Here is a 15,435-nt window from a genome sequence, read left to right as displayed (position 1 = left end):
CTGAGCATTCTGATCTGGGAGCCACAGTGTGGAAACCGCTATTCTAAAGTACTCTGATAATGCCATTCCTTCAGTAGAAACCTTAAGTTCCTCTCCCCTTATCGTCTGACAGATTCAGACTAGGGTTGATGGACTACCACTATTTAATCCATCCTTCAAATATGTAGGATTTTTCCATACATTTTCTGAACATGACCATCTTTTCCACCTTTACTTTTTAACTATTTGTCCTTGAAATGTCACAACTAGTTTCTGTGTCACCCTGCCCATGTTCATCACCCAGAATCCTGACTATCTGATGTTTACTTCAAACCTGACCTTCTGATTTGAACCTTCAAACATGTGCGGTCTCTTTTTTTCCTTTGAATTCCCATAACATTTACTTGTTATCACATTACCTTACTCTGTCTTAATTTATAGTCATTTATATATCTTATCTCTGTTCTACTCTTTCTTAAATAATCTCTGTGCCCAATATGGGGCTCGAATTCATGACCTCTAGATCAAGAGTCACATGCTCTACCGACTAAGCCAGCCAGACACCCTTTTATAGCTTCTTCAGGCTAAGAAAATGTTACATAAGTATATTTTTCTGTCTGCCTCAAAACAACAATTTGTAGAATTAAACTACTTTTTTTATTTGTTATTTTTTTCTCTTTTTAAAAAATGTTATTAAGGTATCATAAAATATTAATATACCTAGCATCTTGTAACTTCTTGCTTACTTATCTGTTGAATGAAATCCATTGTACCTTCTAAGTCCCTACTGACTTCCTTTTCTTATTTGGTTCAATTGCTTTCTGATTCTGCTGCTCATCTATAATGTTATAATTTCTCTTCACTGGACTTTTGATGCATTATAAACCATATCTTTTTTCTTGATTTCTTCCCCCAAGCCTCTGGCTTTACTTGAGCTTAAAAAAAAAAAAAAAAAAGACATGCTTTGTATGAAATACATATCAGAAAACACCTATATGTCTGAAAACTATTTTTTCTCAGTTGATATAATTGATGGGTTGTTTGGTTATGCTTAGAATTCTGTATAAAAAGTTATTTCTTTTAGAACTTTAAAGGCATTACATCATCTTCTGTCTTTCATTTTTAACTGGTGAGATATCTAATTCCAATGTATTTCTTCTTTTGAAGCTAACTTGGTAAGCTCTCTTTTCTCCACTTTCCTTTTGGGAGCTTATGTTCATTAGTTGCTGGATATCTTCAGTTGATCATTTGTCTTATCTATATTTCATATTTTATGCCTACCATTTTTACTCTGGATTCTTAAGTATGTGTTCAGCTTTATCTTCAGACTATATCCTGAATTTTTTATTTCATATAACAAAGTCTTACTTTCCTCAAGTACTTTAGTATTCTGGTCTTTTTAAAACATCTTTGTTTTATGGATGTGTAATATCTTCTCCAATATCTGAAGGTTTTATACATTTTTCGTAATGGTTTCCTTTAAATAAAATCACAATTCTGTTTGTCTAGGAACAGTTCTGTTTATCTTATTCTTTCTCCTTCATGCTGATATTTTCTATATATATATCTGATAGTGTATTCATATTGATGTTAATTTATATTTAAGTGTCAGAAACTAGGAGGCCTCATCATGAGAATTCTGTGACTGAGGTTTCTAGTGATCCTTAAATTTATATTTTATAATAAATAGGAGGGAAACCAGTTTTACTGGAAAGCTTTTAAATGTGGCTTTTCATCTTCCAGATTTTGTTGAAGTCTCTAATCACCTGATGGCCTTCTTCCCATTCTATTTGCTGTTAAAAGATTGCTCCTGGCTTTATTCCTCTACTCTAGCTTTAATGAGGTTCTGGGAAGGACAAGGAACAAATGACTGTGCCCAGTCTGTCATCTTGAACCAAAAAACTTTTGTTCTCAACAGATTGAAATAGTCCTTCATGGTTAAGTACTGTAAATTTATAATATTTTACTTGACAAATAATAAGTTTGTGAATTGATAGCCTTATTTGATTTAAATCTACCCATCAAATACTACCATACCTTGGTGGTCACCGACTATATTTGGCTTCAGATACCTGGGCAGAAGAGAGATTAATGTATTAGCCAGCTGTGAGTTCATTAATTTACCACAGGAAGCACAACTATCAAAGAAACTAGAGGCCTGGGTTAGTGAACTCTCACAAGAGAGAAAGAATCTGTATGGAAAATCAGATTTATAGTCACATAGTTTCTAGGTAGGCATGGAGTCAGAAAGAGGGCCTCATTGATCTTACTGGCTGGTAAAATCCAGCTGAGATAGCCTAATGTCTTGTGTCTCTTGTCAAGTGAGGTTGCCATGCAGACCAGAAAATTAGGTATTGACCAGAGCATCATTTTTCTTGGATTTTGCTTGAGATCCCGAGAGTTTCTTGATATCAAAGTTCTTTTTCTAGGTGATGATAAAAGTTCAACTAAGAATAGTGACGTTAATTAGGTATAAGCTTTCTAAGTTCTCTGGAGTCTATGCCAAAGCTGGTCTAGGTAATTTGTGAAACTTCTCAGCCATGAATATGCAGATTCTTGCTTAAGGTTGCTAACTCCTAAAACATCAGCAATCACATGTAGATTTCTCTCTATTTTTAATTCTCAGACGGTCAGTCTATCCTGTCATTTTATACCTCGGGCAGATATCATCTTATTGTCACTTACAAAGAAACTGATACCTCCGTTTTCTGTCTCCAACTTTAGTATTTTTTACTATACCCACTAAACTATTTTTTTTACATGAAAAAATTAAGTAGTGGAAAACAATTGTTTTCTATTCCCTTTTTTTATTTGACTATCCTTGGTCAATTAAGACTAATAAATAATATGGGGAACTTGGGTGGCTCAGTTGGTTGGGCAGCCAACTTCAGCTCAGGTCATGATCTCACGGTCTGTAAGTTCAAGCCCCGTGTCCGGCTCTGTGCTGACAGCTCAGAGCCTGGAACCTGCTTCAGATTCTGTGTCCCGCCCCCCCCCCCCCCACCTCCCGGCCCCTTCCCCACTTGTGCTCTGTCTTGCTCTGTCTCTCAAAAATAAATGTTAAAAAAAAATTAGAAAAAGACTAGTAGATAGTAATTCTTGTTAATTTAGAGTTTACTAATAAGTTTGCGATTATTTCTACAAATTATATGCTAATGCTTACCTTTGCAACTCCTTTTTATAAATTTTATATGGCCGGTGAATAACACAAATGAAATTAGAAACATTCTTTCTTGGAGCACTACATAATTTAGCACCTTTGAAATATCTTAAACTTACTTAAATGTAATCAGAACTCAACACCAGTTATACTGGCTCTTAAAATTAATCACTATAAAACTCATTGTTTAGTGTAAAACATCTGACAAGTGTTATCTTTATTAACCAGATATAGTTTGTGTATTCATAAAACACAATAAAACTATTTCCTTTAGGATTTTTATTTTTAATGTTCACCAATTCTTTCTTTCCCTTTTACTTGGCTCCCCCAGTGAAATTTAACAAAATATTGATTTAACTATATGCTATTTGTTAATTTTTTTTGATTCATTTTATTTAAAGACAGCAGGTGAGTGGGGGAAGGGCTGAGGGCAAGAGAGAGAGAATATCTTAAGCAGGCTCCACAGGGCTCCATCCTATGACCCTGGGATCTTGTCCTGAGCCAAAATCATGCCCTCAACCAACTGAACCATCCAGGTAACCCCATTTATTACATTTTAAGATAAATATACAACTTTGGTTTTTATTACATATTTAAATTTTTTTCTGCTCTTTTTTTTTTTTTGGAAGTATATTGCCAGTATCTCTTATTTTATTGGGATGTAATTTGTTAGTATCTCAAAGGTTTTTATGTGTATATATTTCACATGCTGTAAGTCTGTTTGATAGTAAAACAGTGATTAACTGGGATTTTACTTCCAAAACCTTTCAGTCCAACCTGTTTTTCTATCCTGACAGCTCACGTTTTCACTCAGATTGTCTCCTGACTAAGTGAACTTCTATCTACTCTCAATCCCCTCTGCCAGTCTACATTCCATTCATGTTATTCCCTTTCTTAAAATCATTTGATAAATAATTCCTAATCATATCACAATAAAGTCAAGCTCCTTAGCCTATGTACAGTTAAGATTTACATGTCTATTCTAAATATTCAATAGTATCAAGACCCTAAGCAGAAATCAGAGTTAGCATAATCAGGGGCAACCACGAGACATAAAGTGGCATTCTAAATAGTCCAGATGTCTGTTTTTGTCAGACAAAATGTTTGCCTTAAAGTTTAAAGTTCATTCTCCATGGCACATGAATTTTCTCAAAGGCCTTCTCTATATATGCATATGTAATATAAGAATTCATTATAGGGGCACCTGGGTGGCTCAGTCGGTTAAGCGTCCGACTTCGGCTCAGGTCACGATCTTGCGGTCCCTGAGTTTGAGCCCCGCGTCAGGCTCTGGGCTGATGGCTCAGAGCCTGGAGCCTGCTTCCGATTCTCTGTCTTCCTCTCTCTCTGCCCCTCCCCTGTTCATGCTCTGTCTCTCTCTGTCCCCAAAATAAATAAACGTTAAAAAAAAAAAAGAATTCATTATATAAGTTAAGTACAGATATAGAGTGTAATTAATTCTGAGTTGATTTCAGGTGAAGGTATAACATGATGACTTAATTGTGGCTTAAATCAACACTACATGTTTTAAAAATATATTTGAAGTAGAAGTTGTGGTTTATCATAGTTAATAACCAAAGTTATTTTAGTGTCAGCACACATTAACAGTGACATACAGGGGCGCCTACGTGCCTCAGTTGGTTGAGCATCTGACTTCGGCTCAGGTCACGATCTCATGGCTTGTGAGTTTGAGCCCCGAGTTGGGCTCTGTGCTGCCGGATGCTTTGGATTCTGTATCTCTCTCTCTCTCTCTGCCCCTCCCCTGCTCACTCTCTCTCTCTCTCAAAAATAAATAAACATTTTTAAAAATGACACAACAATTTAAAAGGAAACAGGAAATACATAATATAAAATTTATCAGGTATATTTATAACGGTTGCTGTTACATGAAAAATAGAGATTTAATCGCACTTACTGTTATTCATCTGTTTGATGATAAGTGAGAAGAGATGGAGGAAGGGTAGACCCATCATGTCAGTAGTCAAAAGTATCTTGTTTTATTCATGTGCTCCAGATATCCTTTCCTGGCTCTTAATTTTGATCCTTTTTGTGTGGCCACCTTATCATCAGAAAAAAAAAAGTTTTTATCTGAACCCTTATTTTAATTTTTCATTGTTAACAGTACTCTTTAGTTTAATTAGAACTTTTATATGTCCTTTTGAGAAACAACAGAAATTTCCTGAACAGTTAATTTTAGAACACAATCCTTAAATGAAACATCCAATGATTTAAATTTATTTTGAAGGTCAAACCAAGTTCAAAATACTTAATTATAGGGGCACCAGGGTGGCTCAGTCTGTTAAGCATCTGACTCTTGATTTCGGCTCAGGTCATGATCTCACAGTTCATGGAATCAAGCCCTACATCGGGCTCTGTGCTGAGGGTAGAGCCTTCTTGGGATTCTCTCTCTCTCTTCTGCCCGTCTACCCCACTTGCACTCTTTCTTTCTAAAATTAAAAAAAAAATCAACAAAATATTTGATTATAATTTTTTAGATAACTGTATAAAGACATCCATAGATCTCCTAGATATCCATGATTCAGGTAAACAGCTGGAAGATGGCAGATGGTGAGGAGAAAAGCCCCCTCTGTTGATTGAGTGTAGAATCATCACTTGGATATAAAATATTTGCATGCACTTATTAACCAAAACTCTTCTGTGGACATATACCACTTTATATCAATATAAACATAATGATATATACATTACATATAAAAATAGCTATAAAGAGTTGTTACATACTGTGTGTATGGATTTGTGATCTAGTGTCATTTTTCAACAACATAGCAGAAAACTAACAATGACTACCTTTTAATGTTATTTTAGATGGTTTGTGTCAAATCTACAACCTTTAAAAATGGTAAACATGTAAAATAATATGATAGGAAAAATGAGATATATTTTTTTGTGGTGGGCCAAACAATCAGTGGTGATAAGACAAGTTAAAATGTCACTGAATGGTTTATTAGACCTCTATGGAAAAATAAGTTGATTTGACTGACTTCTGCCATTTCAGCCTCTGTTTTAAAATCCCCGTTCTGGCCCTGAGATTTCTAACTCAGTGGTGTTTTGAATCCCGAAATATCTTTCAGTATGGAAAGGAGTAATGGAACTTTTATTTTTAAAGTTTAGAACATTGTAACAACGTGGAGAAGGTTGAAGAACTTTTCTCAAACATGTTTATACTTGTAAGGTTAAGTTCATAAAATACTTAAGCCATAGAAGATACTGTTCTTGTTTTTAAAATAATTGTTAACAGGCGTTTTTTGCACAAGTCCCAGCCTGTCCCTCTCTTCATTTCTGAAACATTCAAATGGATTATTTTTATTTAAAGGTATATTACTGTTTAGCACATATCATATTACTGAATTATACACATTTAATTTCGCTAAATCCATTTGTGTCTGAATTTGTAACTGAACCAACATGAATTCTCTCCTTGGTGAGTTAGAAAGTGCACCAGGTTGAGTTGTCACACAAAGAAAACTTTTATTTGCAGCAGATAAGGAGATCATGTGGAATGGCTTCCAAATCTGTGACTCCCCAAGAGAGGGTGAATGAGTACCCTTTGTTTAAGGTTGGGGTGAATATTTAGATATGGAAGCCTTGTAGTCATATGTAGAGGAAGCATAAGGTCATACATGAACCTTAAGAAGACATGTCTATATATATGTTATATGTGATGTAAATGAGGCTAAGGCTCCTCCTTAGGCAGACGTTCAGTATTATAATGAAGTAAAGGTAATTGCTGGTCATTCCAGGGATCACTTCTTGGTGCATCTGTGCAGGCACAAGTCAGGGGTTTAGCTCAAATGGTCTGGGTGATCTAGTCCAGTGGGAGGTCTTGTCAGGGCAGTCACCATCACCTGGGGGTGGTTTCCAGTTTCATTTGCCTGAATTGAGAGGTAAGCAAGAAAGAAGTGCTTAAGGAAAAACATAAGACAGAGATTAGTGAATATAAGCTAGTGGGCAGTAAAGGTCAGGTCTTGGGGTCTAGGTGGTGACACTTTGACTATAGAGACATAAAAATCATGAATATAGACACAATAGTCATGATACTGATGTCTAAGCCATTATTTTCTTTACTACTATTGGACATATACTTTAAAAATCTTAATATTAGTTGTTTTTCTTGAGACCACTTGAGCCGCTCTTAAGTATGTTCTTTATCATGGGTTCAGTTATATTTGAAGAAGGGGGAAAAAAAAAGAAAATTAATATTAACTGCCACTTTGCACGGAGATTTTGGTATACCTCATTTGGTCTTTAGAATGACCCTGTACAGAGGCAATCTCTCCATTTCTCAAGCATAGTCTCAACAGTTCACGTTTGCCCATTCACTTGGCAAGGAAGTGGCCAAATGATATTTGACACTGTTTGTCAGACACCAGAGTCTGGGTTCTTCCTTCACCATACTGGACATTGTAGTTATACTTCATATTCATGATCTATGCAAGTCTCTCGTTTTGACATCCTTGGAATCTTGTCAGATTTTAGTTACATTAGAAAAGGTACTATTTAGCAATACAATTTTTAAATAAAATACCCCTTTTAAAAAATTTTAGCTTACTTTGGCGGCTATTTTAAATATGAATGCCAGGTTCACTGATGGATACTTTAGAGTACTCAGACTTATCTAATGGGAAAAGTGACAAATTGAATACAGGCATACCTCGTTTTATTGTGCTTTGCTTTAGTAATGCACTTTGCAGATACTGCATTGTTTACAGATTGAAGGTTTGCAGCAGCTCTGCCTGAGCAAGTCTGCTGGTGCCATTTTTACAACAGCGTTTCTTCAATTCATGTCTGTGTCACATTTTAGGATTCTCACAAAATCCCAACTTTATTATTATTATCATATTTGTTATGGTGATCTGTGATCAGTGATTATGAGTTGCTGAAAGCTCAGGTGATGGTTAGATTTTAGCAATAAAGCAATAACATTTTTTAATTGAGGTATGTATATTGTTTATTTAGACATAATGCTGTTGCACACTTAGACTACAGCTTAGTGTAAGCATAACTTTTATATGCGGTGGGAAAACAAAAACAATTCATTTTATTTGCTTCATTGCAATATTGGCTTTATTGAGGTGATCTGGAACCTAACCTGCAATATCTCCAAGGTATGCCTGTAATTCTGTTACTTTGAAGCAAGATCTGTAGTGGAGGTGAGAATAAAATATTGTGGAGCAGAGTAAATGACTAATAACTTTCCTCTCTGGGATTCTCCTCTGTTAGACTGAACTGTCATCTCAGCACAGCACCCAGCTATAATCTTGAGTGCTAGTAACCATAGGACAGGAGATAAACATTTGTTCAGACGCCACTGGTTGAAGCCATTTTGGTGTTTGTTAGAGAGCTTTGACTTTTCCTTCTAGACTTTTCTGTTGAGAAAAAAATATGAAGGAGGCCCTTGATGGGGGACAGTAGATCATCATGAGATTGGTGGTTCTTGTTTATGAAAGGAAGAGATTGCTTCTTTATTAAACTGCATGTTTCTCTGCCAGAAAAAAAAAAAAGATTGCTTTGTCCAGTTTGGTATTGAGCAATTCAGAAATAAATGTTTGAAGTACAGTGGAAGGGATTAGAGTAGATAAGATTTAGATTATTTTATATGTATGTAACATATCTAAAACTTTACGTAACAAGTCTTGTATTTGTATAAACTATAACCTAAAGGCTATTCTCAGAAAACCATATGATAGCCCCAAAATAAAGTGCATTAGAACCCTGTGTAATAAATTGAGCTACAGATTCAGCTTAATTTTATGTTTTAAGAGAAAATAGCATTTATTGATGATGATAAGAGAATTGGTAAAATTAGAAATCAACGGTGTATTTATTTTCTTAATCAGCTATAGGATTATGATATTAGTCTCCTAACTGCATGTGAAATTTCTTGCCATTGTCAATTTTGGTTAAAATATGCAGAAATCGTAGTCTTTTTTGTAATTAATAGACTGAAAAGAAGTTGCCTTGTAAGATAAGGATTTTCTTCTGTAATGAATGAAGGGCCCTCTGAAGTTTAGAAGGTTAGAATCCTTTATTAGCTGCAGCATATATAATTTTTCAATCAGATACATTATATTGTATCTGTTGCCCCAGCCTTTTCTGAATGGTTTTAATAAACAAATACTTCCTTAGATATTATTGATCAGATATATGTGTATATGGATAGAGGACTCTGTAAGCTAATGAAAATACTCTATTTGGATAAAACTAGTATGGAGTCTGACAAAAATGTTAAACAATCAGTCTCTTTAAGAGTTACGTTTTTCTTTATGATTGATTCATTTTGGTGTATGATTTATTTTTAATTCGAAATTTAAATACTAATCTAAAATTCAAGTAATAGCATATTAGTAAATAACAATTTTGTATTTAAAAAAGTAGCAGCCTTTTCAATAGCATTCTTAAAAAGAAAAAAAAATCTCAAAAAACTCTCAAATTTGAGCTGTCCTGAAAATTGGATTCTTAGAAAAGTACAACTTAATTATAATCAATTCTGATTACTTTGTTTTGTTTTGTTTTGTTTTGTTTGTTCTTTTGTCTTCATCAGGGGAACTTTATCTGTTTTGTTTTTTAGCACATATCTGACACTCCAGGTTTAAACGCTTTTTCTATTTCAAATTAAACTAGCCTCTCTCTCTCTCTCTCTCTCTCTCTCTATATATATATATATATATATATATATAATGTGTATATATAATCCTGGCTTTTAAGTGTATGTATATATATATATATATATATATATATACACACACACACACACACACACACACACACATAATCCAATGTAATCCTGGCTTTATATATATATATATACTTATATAAGAAGCCAGGATTACATTGGAGACATTCATTTTTTTAAATATCCTATTATTTGGTAATTTAAAAGAAAGGGTACTGAAAGAGTGGACTTTGGAGAAGGATCTAGATTTCAGTCCTATCTCTAACACTTACTGACCATGGCCATTATTTGGTTAACAGTCTTTTAGATAAAGTATTGATAGTCCATTTCAAGAAAGAAAATATCTCACCATAGTCCTTTATTTGCTTTTATAGATCAGTGTACTGTTACCCGGACTTACCTGTTCCTTCACAAATTCTGGTTCTTTAGTGCAGCATACTATTTTGGTAACTGGGCCTTTCTTGGGGTAAGTACTGTTATCATACCTAGGGATGATTTGATCCTTAATTTCCCATTTGTATCACAGTAATGACATTGGATTTTAAATTCATTACTTTCTGAATGATTTTAGATTTAAGAACTAACATGTAACTTATTTAAATTTATAGGTATTCTTGATTGGATTAATTGTATCCTGTTGTAAAGGGAAGAAATCAGTCATTGAAGGAGTAGATGAAGATGATTCAGACATAAGTGATGATGAGCCCTCTGTCTATTCCGTTTGACAGCCTCTGTCGTAGGGGTTTTATAAGGCTGACTGAATGTCTGTTATGCATTTTTAAAGTGTTAAACTAATATTAGGATGAACTGACTAGCTTTCATCAAAAATGGGAGCATGGCTATTAAAAAAACTATATTTTTTATGTTATCTGAAGTAATATTGTATCATAGATTAACATTTAAAATTGCTATAATAATTCTATGTAAATATAAAACTATGGATTTTGTGAAGGAATGTTTGTGGAAATTTTTTTTTCTCTAGTGTATAATAGTGTTGAATTGATTAAAAATCTTCCAGAACTAATATTCCCTTTTGTCACTTTTTAAAAAACATAATAAATCAATTGTATCTGTGCCTTTGGGTCTCTAGAGTAATGTGGAATTCTGAAGTGTCTATAAGTGATTGTCTAAAAATAATACTCACAAAATAGCTGACAAATAAATATTACTCCCCTCTGCAACTTGTTTTCTGTTTTGTACATTAAATCAGTAGTGCCATTCAAATATATTTCATGAACAGATTTCAGGCTACCTAGTGCTATGAGACCATGGCATTCCAAGATGTGTTCTATTGTTCAGATATTAATCCATGAGATATCTTACCACCTCTACAGGAATTAAGGCCTATACATTGTTGTAGGTAGCCCACCTCAATATTTGCCTTCCAGCATAAATGTTAGCGTTGTCAAGAATAATTAACCTTGAAAAAAATCATTTTACTGATTAGTTTAATACATTTGACATTTCTGGCTTTAAAGGTTTTTTTTTCATTCCAAAGATTTATAATTTTCAAAAGGTATAAGGAATGTTACATAATACTGGTATTTTGAACACATTTTGGATAGTGAGAAATCATCACAAACAATATTGTAAATCAGAACTCATAAAAAGCACAAATTAGAACTCTTAAAAAGCCCATCTTTGAAGTAAAATACCATTAACTTTCTGAAAAAGTCTTGGGAATTAACAGCCATCTCCCACTAAATTCTTCTTGCCCTTAATTTTTGTGCCACTCTCTTTTGTTCTCATTCTTTGTCCAGATGTACCTTCACAGCCTTCATGTTTGGCTTCTTCATGCACCCTTAAAGTTATTTACCAAATTTCATTCCCTTCTGTTTTTATTTTATATTTTCTTTCTAGATAATCTCCTGTACCCTGGGATTCCATCTATATTGTTGGATTATATCATATCATTAATATATTTATTACTTTTTCCTAAGCTTCAGATTTTACTTACCTGTTAACTAGAAATGAGTACTTCAATTACAACTTGAACTTCTCACTTTTCTGAGCACACCAAGCCTCCTTCTCTATTGTTTTTGTTTGTTTTGACAAATGGCACCAGCATATACCTGATTGCCTAAAGCAGGGATCAAGCAGAACTCCTTTATCTCCTGTGTATACCTGACTCATCAGTCAAGTATTTGATTTCTACTTCTTAACTATCCTTCCATTTGTCCTCTCTTCTCCATTCTTACTGCCAGTCACTTTGTTATGGACTGAGTTGTGTTCCTGAAAAATTCTTGGGTTGAAGTACTAACTTCCAGTACCTAAGAATATGAGTGTATTTGGAGATGGGGCCCTTTAAAGAGGTAAGTAAGGTGAAAAGAGGCCAGTATGTGGAGCCCCAATTCAGTAAGCTGGTGCCTTTATGAGAAGAGGAAGAGACATCAGGGATATACACACAGAGAGAAAAGACCATGTGAGGCCATCTGCAAACCAAAAAGAAGACTCTGGAGAATCCAACCCTGCTGCACCCTGATCTTGGATTTCTAACTTCCAGAACTGTGAAAAATAAATTTCTAATGTTTAAGCCACACAGTCTGGGGGGTTTTGTTAATGACAGCCCTAGCAGAGTAACACAAAGTACTTAAATTTTCTCACTGGATTTTGTGCCAAGCCCTGACTCCTTTCAGTCTTACCTTGATAATACAAATCAGATTATTCCATTAGTTTGCTGTGAAAAGTTTTCATTTACTTTGGAATGAAATCCTTTTTTGTCAAATGTGACACGTAAAGCCTTTCTGGTATATTTCTTACCTGACTGTCCTGCTTTCTCTGCTATCCTCACACTGATCACATGAGCCAGGTATCTTGCCATTATCCAAGTGGCTGATTTCTCAGATCTCTTGTCTGTTGAACTGTTCCTTCTTCCTATGATACACTTCCCTTCCTTTTGTCTCCTAAGAAAATCCTTATTCTTGAAATCTCCTCAGGTACTCTTTCCCTAAGTCTTTCAGGCAGTTAGGTGGTCTTTACTCACATGGCACCCTGGAGAGTGTGATGTCATTTATTGCTTTCATGTGTGCTGCCTCTGGAAGGTAAGTCCTTGAACACCTGTCTGGGTTTTCAAGTTCGTCCCTGGTGCCTAGAATAGTTCCTTGCACTTGGAAGGCACTCAGTTGACAGGCAAATTTGCTAGTTAGAATCTTTAAGTCTGAATACATGATTTAAGCCTATATAAACCATTAGGTTAAGGGGAATGTATGTTTGGCCTACTTTTAAGATTTATTTTGCTTTATTATGAAAATATTGCCCTATTTGTCTTGAATACTAAATATACATTTTGTTACTGCTAGGATTAGTTTCTGTTATTATTTATGTCAGAGCAACTCTTAGCTTTTCATTTGGCTAGTTCTATTTTTTAAATATGTTTTTTTTTTCTTCTTAGATTCTATACATTTGCTTCTTGCCTATTTAGAAGTTTACTTTAACAAAGTTTCCCCAACCCCTCAGTCATGGAATGGCTTTAAATTTATATTTTATGACGCTGATTGGAGTTTTGTGACTTCACTAATGAAGGACATACTTTCTCTGAAGTCCTCTGAAAATGCCTAACTTAGAGATCATCCCTAGTGATGGCTTTCTAAAAAGTCAAGGCCCTCTTATTCCATGCAAACTTCAAGCAAGTAATTAACTTGTTCAGACATGCAGCCGGGAACTGGCAAAATGAGGACCCTGGAACTGACTTCTGTCACGGTGCCACTATGCCAAAGGCAATAAAAATGCATATTCTTTTTTTTTTTTTAAGTAAAAGGGAAAGAAAAGTAGGAGCTCCAGGAAAACAACATGGAATACAAGAATGCTTAAAGTATACTGCTGAACTTTTCAGTGAATATACATAGTTGCAGTAATATACTGTTTTAGAATTAATCCATAGAGCACAGTAGACATTGATTATGGTGCTGAATGTAAATATCAACCTTGACACTGTAAAAAGACAGCTGTTAAAAATTGGAAGATTGAAAGGAGGTGGAAGAAGACCTAAGGGGAGAGGGCATTTATATCCTTACTTCACAGGAGATTGGTGAGGGGTGGAGGACGTGAAGAAAGGAGAGAGACTGTCTCTGATAGAGGAGGCAGAGAAGAAAGAAAAAAAAAAGTTATAAAGGTAACCAACAAAGCGTCATAAAAACTAATAACTTGGGAGTTGAGGGAAGAAAAGAAAGCAAGGAGAAATGGTCTCAAGCAGGCAAAGTTCTTTTTTACCATGGAAAGTCAGTAGATGTTTAAGATGGATAAACTTAGAAATAGCAATATGTTAAAATGTAACAAAAGATTAGAACAATGAGGTATTATTTAAAAGAAATCTTATCAGAAGATAAAATAATCATTGCCATTATACGTAAATATATCTTTGAATTTCCTGGCAACAACGACAAAAAGACTATGATGGATGATGAAGTTTTTACACCGGATAAAAGGAAGCACTTAATTTTTCCTGGAGTTAATTTTTTCTGGCACCAGAATTTAGAAGGAAGTTACATTGTGAATTCTTACATAAAGAATGTTAACAATGAACAAATGTCTTTGCTAAAATTTAAATAGGAAGGCCTATTCAAGGAGACAATTTGGGATCAACAGAAGGAAATATAGTGGGCTATCAGTCAGCCTCACAATGAATTAGCAATATGTGCACATCATTTATTCATTCCACTCAGTAACTATCCAAGCTCCTACATATACCAGGTGTTGGATGACAGCTGCTGATTTTCTAGGATTAAAGAAGAGAGTCCCTATCTTTTCAGAACTTGGTCTAGGAATTTGTAGCTAGCTGAGTGGTTCTTGGCAGTAACTGGACCTTATCAATATTTACTAAAGTTGTATGTATCTGATACCATGAATACATTTTTAAAAATCACTTTTGTCAGGTTAGAATTACAATGGAAAACACTCCGGTAACTGTAATGGTCACATCTCCAAATCACAACGTATCCTCTCTTCATGTAATCATCAGAAGGCTACTTGTGCATGGAACTGAAGTGGTGTGAGGTAAGTACTTTTAAGGAGCATTTCAGGTATTTGGTGTTGCTTGATTAAGTACCCTTTTTTTCAGCAGAGACCACTTCCAAAGTGACCAGGTTGCTCAGTTTGTCAGATTGTTGTGCTGCCTAGGACACAGGCCTAGACACATACCTCTGTGTTTAACTGAATTTCAGTTGACACATTATCCTAGAACCACCCATAATCTTCAATTGTGATTTTACAGGGCATGTCCAAACTTTCTTCTCAGAACAAAGCCAGTAAGAAAATATTAAGTCATAATTTAAGGATAATTCTGTGGAGAAGTAAGCTGGTATAGTCAGGGATATAGCTTTCTGTATGTTTCCCTCATTGGCTTTTATTTGCTTCAGCTCTACATTGAAGCTGCTGGATGGTACTCAAATCAGTGTTGAGCTCCTTGACAGGTATATAAAGCGATGTCTTCTGTACATTTTTGATAGCAGATGAGCAGGCAACAAAGTTAATACTTGGAGAAATTAGGGAGAACTTCGAACTGTTTCATTTCCACATCAAGAGCTAGGGTATTTGTAGGCCAAGATAGCAGATGAGCAGGCAACAAAGTTAATACTTGGAGAAATTAGGGAGAACTTCGAACTGTTTC

The 15,435-nt window shown here is 34.7% G+C and overlaps 1 protein-coding gene across 2 annotated transcripts in view; it reads left to right on the top strand.

Moving 5' to 3' along the window:
- Positions 1 to 11,011, top strand: part of LMBRD1 (LMBR1 domain containing 1) — a 122,397-nt gene extending 111,386 nt beyond the window's left edge. For both annotated transcript variants that reach the window (XM_043591731.1, XM_043591730.1), the window contains exons 15-16: positions 10,205 to 10,296; positions 10,439 to 11,011. In XM_043591731.1, the coding sequence (XP_043447666.1) occupies positions 10,205 to 10,296; positions 10,439 to 10,555 (209 nt within the window). In that variant the 3' untranslated portion in view covers positions 10,556 to 11,011. The remainder of the gene's footprint in view (positions 1 to 10,204; positions 10,297 to 10,438) is intronic.
- The last annotated feature ends 4,424 nt before the right edge of the window (positions 11,012 to 15,435 follow it).

This window comes from Prionailurus bengalensis, chromosome B2 (genome assembly GCF_016509475.1).
Source record: "Prionailurus bengalensis isolate Pbe53 chromosome B2, Fcat_Pben_1.1_paternal_pri, whole genome shotgun sequence".
Lineage (NCBI taxonomy): Eukaryota > Metazoa > Chordata > Mammalia > Carnivora > Felidae > Prionailurus > Prionailurus bengalensis.
This window is presented reverse-complemented; position numbering and strand designations above follow the sequence as displayed.